Here is a 16687-nt window from a genome sequence, read left to right as displayed (position 1 = left end):
TGCAGTCTAATTGCAGCTCAAATAAAGCAGCTACAGTTTCACTTTGAGACATGCTTTTGGCTATTTTTTCCTTTCTTAGGAAAGCAAAGTCTATGCTTTAATAGTATGAGGCTTTTGATAAAACCATCTTAAACAAATGTACCCATGCAAATAAGGTATTTCCAAAGAAGTTCAGGAGGAGAGATGGTATCGGTATTGGCATCGGCATCGGTATCGGTATCGGCAGATACTCAAAGTTGAAGTATCGGTATCGGTATCGGAAATCAAAAAGAGGTATCAGTCCATCCCTAATATATATATATAAACAGCATTTTGACACATTTTAATTTGTCACAAGTCTGTTTGTTGTGTAGGCCACTGACCCAGGTCTGTAGAAGTAGGCTACATGGGAAACTGCAGCAAAAATATTACAGGTAATGGTAGGATTTATATATTTAAGGTTTAAATTAAAGGTACATACATGTTTGCTTCCCAAAGCATAAGGACTCATAAATGTCATCATGACCCATGGAGCTAAATTGAGCAGGATTCGTGGATTCTTTCATTTTAACCAATCCTTAGTGTAAAAGAATGAAAGCATTTAGTATTTCACCAAAGAGGGGTCAAAAATCCAGTATTTCTTTCAACAGAACCATCCTGGCGCCTCTTTGGGAACATCCAGCTGAAACGTTTGTTCCCTTTCATGGCCTTAAAGTGCATTAGAGCAGGTGAACAAACCCTTTCATCTCACACAGTTGGAAGGATGCACCGAAAACATGCAGATACTGTACTTTACCTTTGTGCTACACGATGCAAACCGCGGACATGGTCGCAGTGTGGATCATTCGTGGAGCCAAACTTTTTTCCAACCTGAGGATGAGGATGCGAGCGACCCCGCGTGGGCGCGCAGCTCAGAATTCGCCCTGCACGCGCTCCCAGTGAGCCGGAGTCGGAAAAATGGTGGCCAGTGCTCGAGTACAGAAGCTCCTCCGACGGTACAAACTAGCGATCGCGGCCGCGTTAACTATCCTCCTGATCCAAGGGCTTGTAGTATGGAGTCTGAGAAGTCTGGAAGAAGGCGAGGCGGAGGTGAGCAACACTCTCTGCCGCTATTTCTGCCGTGACAGTGTTGTCGCTGGGTTTTTTTTTAATTGCAGAGCTAGCCGTTAGCGCTTAGCTTAGCTCCCAGTGTGTTATTATAGAGAGAGACGCTAGCTGGTGTTAGCCGTTAGCACTTGGAGAAGAGCGGCGCTCCGAAACATTTCAGTCCGACCAGACCAACCCTGTCCTGCATGTCTGTCACTGACCACAACAGCCGAGACAAAATCCACCGGGCTACATGTTCACACCTAAGCTGTTACTGGTGCTGATAGGATTAGTTGACTGGTTGTTAACTTGTTGGAGACGCAGAAGTGGTGATTATCACTGTTTCATTTGGACAAAATGTGATGGAGTAAGAAGCTGCACATCCAAGAGGAACAGGATGTGTGTGAAGTAATACAACTTTGTGAAAACACTTATTGAACCCAAAATAGTTCGTCAGTTTAAGCTGGATTGTCTCATTTAGAAATCCAGGATCAATTCTGCTTTATTTGTTTATTTATTTATTACTGTGTTCTTCTTATTTATATCCACCAGTGGCCTTTAACAGTGTGGCTCTAATGTCTGTGTGACCTTCACTTAGCTTTGAATCATGCCAAAACACCCAGGGAGCACATCCCAGCTGTAAAGGCTAAAGTTAAACAGAGAGCTGCCTCCACTACATACCACTGAAACAATTTATTTAACAGTTGCCAAGTCCTCAGAGGGAATTTTATCTCTGCGTCTCCCTCGCACACCTGGAGAGCACTACCTCGAGGCAGTGCCTGTTCCAGTTCTGCCTCTAAGTAAGGTGAGGTTGAGCCGCTAACAGATGTGACCTGTGAACGACTACAGGATTCATTTTTGAGGCACACCAATGCTGATGGAGCTGCAGGAATGCGAGCTGAAACCCGAGGCGGGAGCTGCCCCTGTATCGTGATGTGACAAGCGTGGTGTATAATATCCCTCTCAACGTGGAGAGGCTGAGGATCTGCGCCCTGGAGGGTTTGAGGCGGGCAGCAGATGTACAGTGGCTTAAGTGGGGAAAAGATGTTTGACCCTTGCCTCAGAGAGAGCGATTATATTCTTTAGACGGCAGCCTCCCTGGAAATTATTTGTTGCGAACAAAAGGCAATGAGTGAACTCAAATTATTGTTCTCAAGTGCCTGGCCCTTTTTTATTCAGTTGCTATAACTGATGCCAGCCTAAATTAGGTAATCCATTTCCGTTAACTGTGACGTTGCGACAGTTGAAACTGGGCAGGAAATGTGACATATGATTCATCATGCTGCAGAAGTGATTTTAAGTGTCATTTTGATTCGTATCACCTGTTCACATTACTAGCCTCCAGGCTTTCTGCTGCCTCATCAGGTGCATTCAGGCTTAAACATGCCTCAGCACAGATACAGAGAAATGTCTGGAGGGTGGTGCGGTTAACTGTAGCTCATCTGGGACTATGAAGGAGAAGAAGCACAGACCTTTAAAATGTCAACTGCACACAGTACTTGCTGTCCAGTGGCTCAGACAAAATCATATTTGTTGTCAGGAAGAGGATGTGTAGTAGGATTTTGTCCTAACATGGGTAACATACCAAACTAAGAAACCACATAGATCATTTACTTTAGTATTAATCACATTTCCAATTAGTTTTTTTTTTTAATTCATTCCCTGCTTCAGAAATGTGACACTGCTGCTCAGCACACATGCCATTCGGATATGCAACTGTGTTGGCAGACATCTATGCAAATGTCAGCATGAGGTCTTTGCGTGTTTGCAGACTCACAGATGCAGAATCAAATTTCAGACTTGGGAATGCATATTAATCGTCATTTCACCTCTGAACAGTTCCTCCACGCTCAGCGATCTCCACGTTACCGTGCATCTGCTCTAATCAGCGGCTTGCTGTGCTTGTGTGAACACAGTCACACGTGTTATATTAAAGCCCTCACGCGCAAGAGTGAGAGGATTGTGGAGACAGAAGAGGACGACTCTGTCATCCTTGTGTCACCCTCTGCTTACCCGCGTTCTCCTGCAGAGCTGAGTGCTTGCTGCTGCTGCTTCCCGCTTCAGCAGATGGCAACGCTGATATGGTTTCACTCGACTTTAATTGGAAAGTAAAGAGGCTGCCTAGCTCGCCTTTGAATCAATACATTTTTGACATGATGGTGTTAATTAAAAGCTGTGAAAACGACTGATAAGGAAAATTGAAACGTTAGCCCCTGCTGCATGCTTGGCTTCTGCATGAGAACATTTCCCCTGGCAGCCGCAAACTAAAGAGTTTCCTTATGGATGTTAGCTGGCAAAATGCGTAGCGATCCTCGTGTTTTTAATAATTTTACACCACAAAAAACATGTACTGCCTGCCTTATTTGATGTTATGAACAAAAGTTTCTATCATCACTTCCAAAAATGTAAACAGCTTTAGTGCTACAGTTTGCATTTGAGTATAAAGTCAGAATAGACATTGCATTAAAGTAAAATAATGTTCATCAGAACTACAGAGGCAACGCTCCTGCAAACTGTTGTGCTATTATTAGTGCTGTTTTCTTTTTTTTTTAGCAGACCTTTCAAAACAAGATTGTGTTTACATGCACAAGAAATGCAAGTTATTTTTAGAAATCGCATTAAGACAGACACCTGAAAACTCATTTACATGCACTGCAGTGATGTGTCGGTGTAAACCAAATGTTTACATGCAGTTGCTCAGCAAACAGTTTTTTTTCCCCCATCACTTATTTCCACTTACTAAGTTTATGTGCATTTGCAGTTGAACTCTGAGTTTGGTTGTTTTAGCTAAAAGAGAGACGCTGTCACATTGACACTTCTACATGTGGAGTATTTCCCAACCAAGTGCAACATAAACTACATGGTTAAGAGACTGGATTTCTTCAGCAGAAACCAAGCTGAGCAACCTGAGTGTCTCTTTCACCCCGACTGAATGAGTCAAGGCTTCTTGTTCAGGTGACATGCGGGATGTCAGATTTCTGCAGAAAGATAACCAGCTTGCTTAAGTGCACTCCTTGAAAGCGAGTTGCACTGACTGGTACGTTACTGCGCTTCACAATGCGTCTTACTGTAATGGGTTTGGGAGAGCAGTTGGCAATCAGTAACTGAGTGTGCTGTATTGGTTGGCAGCTGGTGTATTGGCCGTGCACTATCTGGCTCCTCGTCCTACCACGCAGTCCTTCTTCTGTTCCCACCATCTCTGGGCTGTCGGCATGCCAGCGGTGTGAGGCGAGCAAACCCACATTCTGCCATATCGTCTGACAGAGGCGGAGAGCTCTCAGCCCACTCACTGTTCCTCTTCCTCTTCTCCAAGTGCATATTTTGAAGGGCCTTTTGTGTGATCCAGTAATCTAGTGTGCCAAAGCTATGATGCTGTTTGGCTGGAAGATTTAAAAACAACTTAAATTCAGTTTTTGTTTTTTTTTCCAAAGCCTGCTTTCCATTTTCGGAGGTGTGATTTGTACTCCAGTGAAACTCATTCTCCCTGTGCTCCTGCTTTGAAACCAAATGTTATGCTTGAGAAACCTGGTTTGGAAGAAACCCAGATTTGTGTGATGGTGCCTCATAATTTGGTCCTCCTAATAGTATAGTACCTTTGTATACAAAAGCACCAACATCAAACCAACGTTTACGTACATTTTAGATGGTGGCACAATACTCAGACTGATGTATACTTGAAATCGTGACACGGTTTTCCTGCTGGGGAGAGAACACGGCTCAGCATGTCGCTTGGAGCGGATTTGCCATTATATTGCCCATTTTCACTCAAGCAATTTATGTGAAAAATACTTTATGATCTTGAAGTTTAGGGATGTTACAGCCAGAGATTCCAACAATGGGATACTTGAATGATTTTATTACACAAGTCGGTAATAGGAGGAGCATGTCTTGACATTTTAAGAAGTCTCGAAAGTCTGGCGCACACTATAATACACGATGTATAGCACAAAGTAAAGATATTATGCTGTTGCTTTTAATCATAGTAATTGCAGTAATCATAACAAGGATTAAAATACAGTTATGCCTGTTTTGAAGTAAAGAGGTTGCATGCATATGTCTGTGTTTGGGCATAAGCAGAGCCTTTTGTACACCTCTCCTGTAGAATCAACACAATTTGACACACTCGTAAGTCTGTAAAAATTAACGCTGTGCAGTTTCAATTTCAGATAACTACTCCCATCACAGAATAACCACAGGTTTATCTTGTCTTTCCACTACAATGCCAACAAATTTACCACATTGCACACACAAACAAACAGGCAAAGGAGGTGCCTGATAAAGATTTGTCTGATGTTTAAGCTCCAGGTCTTTGTGTGTGTGCAGTGTTTGTGAACATGTGACCTACATGTACATGTGTATGCATTTTTTTTCTGCAATTTTTGCCAGAGGGAGCAGACTAAGGTTTGTTGAGGTCTGTGCAGTGAATCACTGGATTCATAATGTGTGACTATCCACTTTTTGCAGATTAGCTCCACAAAAAAGGCAGAGGCGCAGATAAAAATAGCCCAGATGAGAGACATGAAAAAAACAAAAGCTCGTAAACACATCCTTCCCTCTGGGGCCGTCTCTGCTGTTGTCTTAGTGGAGGTCTTTGTTTACCTTATGTCATTTTTGGATTATGAATCAGCGCCTCCTCTTAGTAGTGTTTGTCCAAGATGTTCTTATGGAATGACTGGCAACAGATATGGGTTTAAAAAGCATGACTGTGCTCCTCTCTTTCCTTAGAGGAAAAGCAGACGGTCTAAGCTGCCTGACCACAACAGCCAGGACCCCAAGAGAGACAGTGCACTTTGGGAGAAACAAAATTCTTTGTCTGGGAGGAACAAGGGCAGATGGAGCGCCAGGTTGGAGAGGACGGGGGGCACAGCAGCCAGTGCACTGAGGAGAGGGAACAGCCGCCGAGGAGGAAAGCCCAGCATCAGGCTGAAGACTCCCCAAGCGCGGGGGATGACGGGGGCGGGACTAGACGGCGTGGTCCTCCACGATCTGTCCAGCAGCCGTAACTTCAGTGAGACCCGTGGTGGCACAGATGGGGCAGCTAAGCTACCAGCTGTTGTTATACCAGGGGAGCCAGGCAGCGTGGATGGAGCGCACCAAGCCCCCAACAGTGACTTTGTGCCTAAATGTGATATCATGGGCAAGGACGCACTGTCTGCCCTCCATCGTGCCGGCTCGCAGCAGTGCAGACAGGAGATCGCCAACATCGTGTGCCAGCATCAGGCCGGGCAGCTCATGCCAGACGCACTTCCCCAGTTCTGCCCACAACTCGGTGAGAACACTTTAAAGTTTCCACAGATTTTTGGCCAAAACATTTCTCATTGCCAAATTATCTTGACTATTCCATTAAGTTTCTGGTGGGTTTTGGTTTCTCTGTCTCCTTGCATTACCTAAAAGTAGCTCAGGCAATTTTAACACGTGTCTTTGTCCGTGTTTTGATGCATCAAGTAAAATACTGTTCCAATAAAATTCTAAACACTGAAACTTTTAGACTCCTAGAATAAACAGTAATAAGTAAAGGCATCGTGGATGCCTTCACACAAGTTTCATGTCACCCACACATGTACACCAAATCACAGCAATCTCTGACTTTCTATACGGTAAACTTGTGTATAGCTGTATGATAGTGCAGGGATTGCACTGGGCTGAAACACTACCTACGCCTTTTGCTTGGTTTTGCGTTACCATCAACACAGTTGGCAGCATTTGTGTGTGGGAACCTTTGTTAAATTGCAAGACAAAATTAAAAGAGTAATGAACAACCATGGACGTTCTTTTCTGTCCTAAATACTTCCGACATGAACCTAATATGTTGCACACCAAAATACACAAAACCATTGAATCTTGCCTTTCTCAGCACCCAGCCTTTCTCCTTTTGTGAATCAGTCCTTTGTGTCCTCTCTGTCCAGGTGTGTCACATCCGGTTCAGGCTGTTGGTGAGCTGGACAACAGCCTGTCCAAGGTGGAGAACCCTGTCAGGGTGGCTTTCGTTCTGATGGTCCACGGCCGTGCTGTACGGCAGCTCAAGCGCCTCATCAAAGCCATATACCACCGCGACCACTATTACTACATCCACGTGGACAAGGTAGTCAGACCTGTTGCTAGCATACAGTCTCTACGGTTATATGGACAAGCCGTGTCATGTTACACTGACCAAACAGGATTGTTGCTAATGCTTTGGCTGCTGGATGCACTGGATCTATAGTCTCCTGATTGACTGCTTAATCAATGTGCTCTCATTCAACTTAGTTATATTGATTGGACAACTGCCGGAGTTACTTTCTTAAGGAAAGCGCTAAATCAACAGCCGTCCAGCATTAATCCGTTATTTTTGGCAGTTGAAGGAGCAGATTACCTGAGAACACCCCTACGCTTTAACAGCTTTGACCTCAAACATGCTAGTGAAGACTGCTAGGCCTTACTTCCTTTACATTTACATTTAATGAATGTTTACTTGGACTCAGCCCCCAACTAATTGGCACAAAGACACTATCAAAGAAGTTGTCAGGTGGCACAGCATCGATAACAGTAGGCTAACCTGTCTGTGTTGTATTTCTCAATAGTAGCCTCTCTTTGTTATCATTTTAGTATGAAAAATTAGGCTAAAATTGTTTATTATTTGGAAAATACTAGCTTTTTATGTTTATTTACAATTAATTTAGGTGAATCAGTATAGCAAGTATAGTGCACTAATTGCACTCTTGTGATTTAGTTAAACTAGAGATAACGGGCAGGTTTTATTTCCCCGCCACCAATCGATTATTTGAAGAGTAGATACGATTTCAGTCGACCAAGATTTTCTTTGGTTGGCTAGAGCCCCAGGCTACACTGAGTTCACAAATGCTTTTACCGGTTAGGTCTTCCTGCATTATGAAGGTTAAATTTATCCCATGGGTCTCACAGTGTGGTAAAGGGGATTAGCCTGGATAGAGTAAAGGGTGGTTATTCTTAGGGGCTGGATTTAGTGAAAGAAGAGTCTGCTATCGTGTGCAGCTGGAAGGAAAAAGACAAATGTACGGCTGGTGATATTGAGGTAAAGACCTCAGGTGTGTTGAGCAGAGACGGCAGAGAAGCAGGTGCCTGTTGTCAGTGCACCTGTGTAGCCGGAAAGGTTGTTGAGTCGTGGGGAGCTGCTGTGTTCTTCTGCCAAGGGACGGTGGAGCGGCTCACCGGAGGCAGTGATGAATAAAGAGTCAGTGGGACAGTTGCACCACAGACACAGACCAAACTAACCTCATCCATCTCTGAGGCAAAAAGCCCGTTTGAGAGATGAGGCAGGTCAGGTTGTACTGGACTCTGTCTGCCAGCTCCTCTGCACTCCCCCACGTAAGCTTCTTTTTTCTCTCCTGTCTACAAGTGAGGAGTGAGTTTAGATTAGGATTTTTTTTTCTGCTGGTTCCTAATGTATGAATACAACCAGGGTACACACAGATCCTTGGGAAAGTCCTTCTAACAAAATGTCCGCTCATTTTGTTCTGTCATAAATACACAGGACAGAATCGGCACACGCTGCTTGTGCTTCACCAAACACCATTGGACTTCATGGCCCTGAACAATTAATTTCCAAGTATCTGTTTCTTTTAAACTGCCCATTTATCGCTTCAGAAACTTTAGTAGCCGTGTTTATTTGGCAACAGGCTTCTTGTTAATTAGTAGGTAATTAATCTAATTTAACTCCAAGGGCAGCTCTTGAACCTACAGTTTTTGGCTTCTTACACACTGCTAGACACTTAGAGTGGTCACACATGCTTATTCACACAATTTTACTGTCTGTGCATAAAGCTCGACAACTGTGCAGCGCTTTAACTTCTTTCATCTTATCCTCTGTTCCCTCCTGATGTTTAATCCCCACTCTACGGCTCGCTCCACGCTCTCCTTTAAGCTCAGTTCTTTTATTTCTGTCTTGCTTTCACCTGCAGTCACTCAAAGAAGGAAAAAAAACAGGCAAGAACAACAGACTTCAGATTTTTCTCCCTCTATCATCATAGTGACCCACAGTACAAAGCACCATGTGGCTGCTGTTCTTCTCAGATCAAACTCTCTTTCAACATGAGCCAGCTTTGTGCAATGGTTTTGGCACAGGGGGCAGCTGTAGATCTGCGGGAACCAAGCTAAAACTAGATTATGCTTTCAACGCAGAAACCATTCTTCCACATTTAACTCTTTCATTGACCTTTTGCTTCAAAATCTCCCAGCGATCCGGCTACATGCATCGTGAGGTCCTGCAGTTAGCCCAGCAGTTTCCGAATGTCCGAGCCACTCCCTGGCGGATGGTCACCATCTGGGGAGGAGCCAGCCTTCTGAAAGCCTACCTACGCAGCATGCAGGACCTGCTCTCCATGCTGGACTGGAAATGGGATTATTTCATCAATCTCAGTGCCACAGACTTCCCCACTAGGTTGGTTAGCCATGAAAACACCAAACAATTACACCTGTGGGTCTTTTTACTAGTTGTATTTAAACATTTTCAAGCTACCTAACCTTTACTTAATGTTTTCTCTTGAGTTGCCTCTTTCAAATTTGTCGAGCTGCTCAGAGATGTGCATCTCTTTCTGACCTAACATCACAGTGACTGTTTTACCACAACAGTAGAAAGCAGCAGCTATAGCTTCGTAGGATAAAAAGAGTTCCCTTGTGGCAGCATTAAATTGATTGTTTTGATCACTGAATCGCAGAGCTGGCAGTAAATGGTCTTCTTTTTTTGCTGATCGGTTTTGGCTGGATTTCTGGGGCAGCTTTGAACCCTTATCAAAGCAGCTGCTCGTCTACCTGAACCTTCCCAAGGGGTAATAGCTTGGATGCAAACAGACAAGCCTGCATCTATTAAATCCTGCCCAAAGCAGCTAATTTCAGTCAGCACTATACTCAAGCCAGTGTTTTATTCCAAAGAATCTTTTTTTATCCCTCTGGCCTAACCTTTCCTTCTTTCACTTCTCACCAATATGCCCTCCTGCAGGACCAATGATGAACTGGTGGCGTTCCTGTCGCTGCACAGAGACAAAAACTTCCTCAAGTCTCACGGGAGAGAAAATGCACGGTGAGGACGCCAGCTCTAAGATACACAACCACATGTCATTTGGTTAAATTTAGTCTGACACTTGTTAATATTTTACCCAAACTTCTGAGGATGTTTTTCCAAGCAGTGAATTAATGTTTTGCAGAAATTTGCTGTGGCAGTGCAAAATGATGGATTGACAGAAAGTTACTCGATAAATCCTGCTGAGATAAATCAGCCTGCATCAGCAAACGGCACCACATGCGGTTCATATCAGTGCAGACACACATAATAAAGAGATCCGTTTGAGCTATTCATCTACCGTTATTAAATACAGTGCGGCAGCTCAGACAAAAATAGTGTGTTTGATCATTTACTTTGATGAATGCTGCAAATAGCGCCACATCTTTGCCATCCGTCATCTTCGACTGTCTTCTGTGCTTAAGGTTCATTAAGAAACAAGGCCTTGACCGTCTCTTCCATGAGTGTGACAACCACATGTGGCGTCTTGGCGAGCGCAGCATCCCAGAAGGCTTAGAGGTCTCAGGTGGCTCTGATTGGTTTGCACTCACCCGCCGCTTCGTGGAGTACGTCATCAACTCCCAGGATGACCTGGTGTCAGGGCTGAAGCAGTTCTATTCCTACGCTCTGCTCCCCGCTGAGGTAAGCAAGCCTTAGGCGTTGTGTTTATCTCCCGTTGTTGTGACAGACAGTTTCATATACAAGTCTGTCTCAGGCTCGTCCTCCCCTGCCAAGTCAGAAGAGCCCTAGCAGCGAAGATAATGTAATACTTTAAGCTTTTCGGCACAGTGTGCAGCACAAGTGCCAGATGAGAGGAGGGTTCACTACAGTTTATCTGACTGTGTAGTTTAGTCTCAGAGGAGAGGCTGCGGTCTGTTCGCTGCTATAGAGCTGTGGCCTTTTGTAATTTACAGTCTGTGGTTGGAAACTGTTTATGCGTGTCTTTGACAGTTTACAGTGACTTGATTTTGAAACAACACATCCTTTGTTTTCACGCACAGCTTAGAAGAAATATTGCATTCACCCCTCTCCTTTCTTCCCAGTCCTTCTTCCACACTGTGCTCGGGAACAGTCACATGTGCGACACCCTGGTGGACAATAACCTGCGAGTCACCAACTGGAACCGTAAGCTGGGCTGTAAATGCCAGTATAAACACATTGTTGACTGGTGTGGCTGCTCTCCCAATGATTTTAAACCACAAGACCTCATTCGGATCCAGGTGAGTGCGCCAGAGGAGGGCAGTGTAGCACAACAACTTAGCTGTTTCTCTTTTTTTTTGGTTTATGGATTCCCAGTCTATCATGTTTTATCACCACTGGTCTGATTCAGTCTTCTTGACTTCTTTTCCTTTCTCATTCACAGCAATTGACCCGTCCAACATTTTTTGCTCGTAAGTTTGAGTCAGCAGTGAACCAGGAGGCCATAGACATCCTGGACACTCACCTGTATGGCCAGTACGCTCCAGGAACCGTTGCCATCAAGGCATATTGGGAGAGTCTGTTTGAGCAGTTGGATGGTGTGGGCTCGCTCAGTGACGTAGCTCTCACTGCATACACTTCTTTCTTCCGCCTTGGCCTGAAAAGTCTGGTGACTACTCAGAGCAATGTGGAAGCCTGCAGGTGAACACTCTGTTTGGTTTTTATTTTTTGATATTGTAACTGATACAGCTGTGTTTGCTTAATACGTGTGATTTATTTATTGTCTCACTACAGGTTTGAACCAGTAGGCTTCCCTCTGTCTATACATTTGTACTTTTATGATGAACGTTTCCAAGGGTACTTGGTCCGTCAGGAAGTCCACACTGTTGGGTCGAAGACCAAGGAGACGATAGAGATGTGGGCAGTGCCTCAAGCCACACTTGTCCTTGAAACAAACCTTAAAGAGTATGAAAGGCTCAAGAACCTAGAAGTAAGCACTCTTTAAGCTGGAGCTTTTTCTTTTCTGCACAAACTTTCATTTTTGACCAAGATCAAGGCACCCCAAGAAAACTGCTATATGAGAAGATTCTCAGCCTGATATGTAAAAATTGGGGTTGCATTATCAGGCCATGATCTGACCAACACTGAACTTTGAAGTTTAATTAGTTTTAAAAATATATTTTAAGATCGGACAAAAGCAGATTCATCTCATCTTGTCTTCACATAAAATATGAAAGTCAAATACGGTGGCGTCATATACGCTTTCATTCTGCTGTGTTGTGTCATTTAAACCATTATAATTTCAGGACAGACACTGATTGTGTTTTTTCTTTCTCCATAACAGATCGGTACAGATTGGGATCCCAAAGAAAGGATCTTCCGTAACTTTGGTGGGGTGATTGGCCCTTTAGATGAACCACTGGCTGTCCAGAAGTGGGCACGTGGTCCAAACCTCACAGCCACCATTGTCTGGCTCGACCCAGCTCTGGTGGTCGCAGCATCTTATGACATTACTGTGGACGTGGACGCAGAGTACACCCAGTACAAACCGCCACTGCAGCACCCCCTGCGGCCCGGCACGTGGACGGTACGGGTGTTGAAACAATGGGAGCGCGTGGCGGAAGTTCGTTTTCTTGTCATGCCATTAACCTTCAATAATAAAGAGCCACTACGCAAAGGTGAGACACTGATTTACAGAGCTTGATTTTCATTCAGTTTTTGTTTGATGCTTGGCTGGTGCTGTTCTTTGATTTTCTTACTGTGAGAAAATCCCATGACACAGCCATATCAACGTTGCACTTCATTGTCCCTGAGCACTTGTTGAGGCTTGTTGGGGCTTTCAACCTCAAGCCTCTGGACTATTTTCTTAGTTTCAGTTTAGGTGTGACCAGCAATTATTCTCAGCACCACAGAGGTGTGATGAGAACTATAGTCTCAGCATGCGTTGTGATCAATAACCTAGCCCCTAGTTTTTAAAAATAGAGGGTTATGCAACATAAATGGGGATCAAGTCATTGTTAGTTTATTGGCCATGAAAAAAGTATAAAATATTGCCAGAACTATCCCTAAATGTAGCTCTTAATATACAATAAATCTGAAAAGTGTTGTTGATTGTTTAGAGACTCACTTCTTCTTGTGACTTTTCTTTGTCTGCAAATGTCAATGTTCCTTCCAGAGGAGGACAACTGGCTCCATGCAGGACCTCCCAGTAACTTGTACCTGGAGCAGAGCTTCCAGCAGCTGAGCTCTGTGCTGAAGCTGCCTCCCCAGGAGCCTGCCATGCAGCTGGCCCAGCGCAATGCCCAGTTGGTGGGCCAGCCTCTCGAAGCGTGGGTGGACAGCCTCGTGGGGACATACTGGGTTATAGGTGACGTGTGCACCACACAGACTTCCTCCTGCCCAGCTTTGGCATCTTGCTCCAAGACTGCCTGGAGCTCCTTGTCCCCAGACCCTAAATCTGAACTGGGCCCAGTCAAAAGCGATGGGCGGATCAGGTAGCCCCAAGAGAAGAGAAGCTCTAGACTTTGACACATGCACAGGAAGACCACAGGCAAGCTGGACCCACATCAGAGACTTCAAACAGAACCTGTGTGAACCAGATGTCGTCTCCGAGGTCGGCGAAGAGATCAACACATAAACAACGACAAGGCATCTTCCTGTACTGAGGAGTCGCAACATTCTCAGTGACGTGGTTTAAAAAAAAAAAAAAGCTTGAGAGACGAGGGTGTGACTGCTGGAAATTTGCACATAGAAGACTGCGAGCGGAAAAAGACTTGTATCACTGTCTGCTGAATGGGTACATGAATGCCAGATGTATTGCTGTGTTTTAAGCTGGCGCGCAGGTTTTCAGTCAGAGTCTGTCTGGGTCAGAGTTTGTTAATAAGCCTCTGCACATGTTTGAACTCTGTTTGCAGTTTTCCTCTGCTTTTGAAAAAGAAAATCAGGAAGCAGGTGTCAAAACTCAGCAGCGGGCTCTGTGCTGTGTTCTATCTTCATTTCAAGGGAGAGTGGAACCTCTGAATCACGTTATTGTGCTTATTTTGAAGCATTATTATGTAAGCATGTGGAACAGACAGATGAAGTGCACTTTACTGTAAGACTATGACACAGAGGTCACTTGGTTACAGTGTGAGGAGTAGATGTTAATAAGTCATGGAAGAGGTCACATCTGTTTTTCAATTATCAGTAGGCAAATAACTGCACCTCAATCCTTATTGCACAGACACATCAGTAAATACTTGGACTGTAACTTGCGTGAGGGAAAAAAATTCAGAAAGAAAGTGAGGTTCTTAGGTATAGAGTCTTATTTTTTATTCTGTTTACTGTGACATATCACTTTTGAACATTTCCTTTTTTTATTCATTTGTTGTCTCTTAGTTTCCTGAACTGGCTGTAAAGTGTTAAATAGTTTTTCCATTGTTGCAAAAAAAACCAACAAAAAAGCCACTCGATGTTGTTTTTCTGATCAGAGGAAGTGCCTAGACAGCTATCAACACTGCGGATAGCGAGGATGCATTAGAAACTCCTCTGAAATATTCGACGAAACAGCCTCAGCTCAGAAGACGCACAGCTTCGTGACAGCTGGGCAAACTTCCCCTGCTGGTAGCGATGTGCGACGTGCTTGAAAACTCCGTAACGAAGAGTGAGTGCATCTTCAGTGGAGGTTGTTGTGTGTGTGCTCTTTTCAGCGTCGAGACGAAAACAAAATTTTCTGAATTTTGGGTTGGATTTTGGCTCTACAGCCAGTTTAGCAAGGTGACGAAAATGTGGATAAACATTTAAAGGACAAGTTTAAGAAAATATATTTATTCGCTTTTTGCTGTTAGATGAGAAGATTGAAACCACTCTTGTGTTAGCTTAGCTTAGCACACACACAGAATCTACTTCAGACGCCTTTAAAGCTCACTTGTTTGAATAATCCCTTTTTCAAAATGAAGGGAATGCAAATGGCAAATCATTTTACGTGGGTGGATGGGTAACCAACCAGGAACTCATCTAAGAAGTACAACATACAACCTCCCATAAAATGAAAGTTTGTCATTTTGCTTCTGTATTGTTTTTGTACAGACTAAACAAACAAGAAACATGTTCAGTGAGCTGTGGCAGATGTATATTGTTACCTTCACAACAGGTCAAGGCTAGCTGCTCTTCCTCACTTTGTGCTACGCTAAGCTAACCAGCTCTAGGCAGTAGCTTTTTTCCCACATGTTACATGTATGAAAGTGGTATCAGTCTTCTCTCTGCAAAAAAGCAACGATACGTATTTCCTAAAACGTCAAACTTCTCCTTTAAATGCAGGCTTTTAGGTTGCAGACTATTATACCTCCTGTGTATCTGTTTATATGCAGTATTGTCACGCCTGTGTGTTCGTGTGCTCTGTTTGCCTCACAGGTCAAGTATTGTTCACGTTTAGTTTATTTAAGGTTCAATTCATTTAAACTCTTGACGTCCACCAACCAAAAACAGTACACTGTATGTTTGTGTTTTTTGTTCTAGTGTGATCCAGAGAATCTAAGCTGCCTTTATGTCAAAAAGATGAATTGTTTACTACGGGATAATAGCTTCCAGAGATGTGCAATTAATGCCTTTAATAGTGAAACCCCCTGTTTGTGTTTTAGGTCGGATTTTTACTTAATGCAAATTTTTGTGTTCTTAAACAACAGTTGGCCACCATATGAGTTTTCAAGTGACCTTGTTTAGCTTGCACAGTACAGTTGCTTCAATGAAGCCCCAGTTTAATTGGGATAAGAGAGCAGAATAATGGGTGTAACAGATGTTATTTTTCTATCCTGTTTGAGACAAATTATGTATGTTGTCCGTTCATCTCTCGGCACTCTAAACTATTAGAACTGCTGTCTAATTGTGTTACATTTCACAGTCCACCTGTTCGGTGTCATTTGAAGCAGACCTTCTGTGTTTTGGGAGGATGGGAGCTTGAGGTTTCCGTCCGTGCCGCTGTGATAAGCAGCAGCAGTGTGACTGGTGAGTCATCCAGGGGCTCTGTGGCTCTTATCTGAGTCTGGAACTTTAGCCTGTCACTGTAAAAGCCTGTGGTAATGCTCATAGGACAGACATCCTGACTGATGACTCAATAAAAAACACTTAGATTAAGGTCTTATTTCCTTTTATTCTTTCTCATCTTTCACATGTGTGCATTTGAATCTAGTTTAATCACGGTGCTTATTCTTGGGGGGTTTTCAATTGCAAATTCACTGTTTTCAATACATTTTATAAGAGCTTTCTCCTTAAAAGCAGATGATAGGACGTATTTATGAGGGGGAGAGGCGCTCTCCAGGGTGCTGAACGCCTCTTTGTCACTTCCTTGTAGGAAAGCTCGACATGGATCACTTCATAAATACTGTAAGCTACATTTTCATGTTAATCTCTAACCAAAACATATAAATATTTAGGTTTCTGCATGCTTTCCTACATGATTCACAGTGGTTTTTACGTATTTGCACGAGATATAACCCACACAGACATGCATGGATGGAGGGGTAGAGATAGTGACTGCACACAAAAGGTGGAGAGGAAGTTGGAAGGTTTAGTTCACCTGCAGGGTCTCCTCTGTTCGTAGCAAAAATTTGTAGAGATTTAAAAGGAACAGAATGTGTGATGTCTGTGAAACGAAGCCACAGGAGGAGGTGAAGATGGTTTCCTCGGACAGCGCGTACGGGTCGTCTGCCGAGG

General features: G+C 43.8%; 1 protein-coding gene across 1 annotated transcript; it reads left to right on the top strand.

Moving 5' to 3' along the window:
* Positions 1–936: 936 nt before the first annotated feature.
* On the top strand, positions 937–16109 carry xylt2 (xylosyltransferase II). The gene is made up of 11 exons (XM_008305452.1): positions 937–1068; positions 5791–6334; positions 6972–7147; positions 9258–9460; positions 10019–10099; positions 10504–10720; positions 11122–11298; positions 11442–11698; positions 11792–11987; positions 12342–12675; positions 13173–16109. Exons 1-11 carry the CDS (start codon positions 937–939, stop codon positions 13493–13495), a joined length of 2640 nt encoding a protein of 879 aa, XP_008303674.1. The 3' UTR covers positions 13496–16109.
* Positions 16110–16687: the final 578 nt, after the last annotated feature.

Source organism: Stegastes partitus, unplaced genomic scaffold, assembly GCF_000690725.1.
Source record: "Stegastes partitus isolate 25-593 unplaced genomic scaffold, Stegastes_partitus-1.0.2 Scaffold43, whole genome shotgun sequence".
NCBI classification, from domain to species: domain Eukaryota; kingdom Metazoa; phylum Chordata; class Actinopteri; family Pomacentridae; genus Stegastes; species Stegastes partitus.
The sequence above is the reverse complement of the archived record's forward strand: the minus strand, read 5'-3'. Positions and strand labels throughout refer to the sequence as shown.

What these genes read in the sequence shown, in the direction of transcription:
- xylt2 (XM_008305452.1), top strand. Translation starts at nt 937, where the DNA reads ATGGTGGCCAGTGCTCGAGTACAGAAGCTCCTCCGACGGTACAAACTA. An exon ending in GCCACAGACTTCCCCACTAG is followed by an intron (nt 9,461 to 10,018) that starts GTTGGTTAGCCA and finishes GCCCTCCTGCAG; the next exon opens with GACCAATGATGAACTGGTGG. An exon ending in AGCAATGTGGAAGCCTGCAG is followed by an intron (nt 11,699 to 11,791) that starts GTGAACACTCTG and finishes GTCTCACTACAG; the next exon opens with GTTTGAACCAGTAGGCTTCC.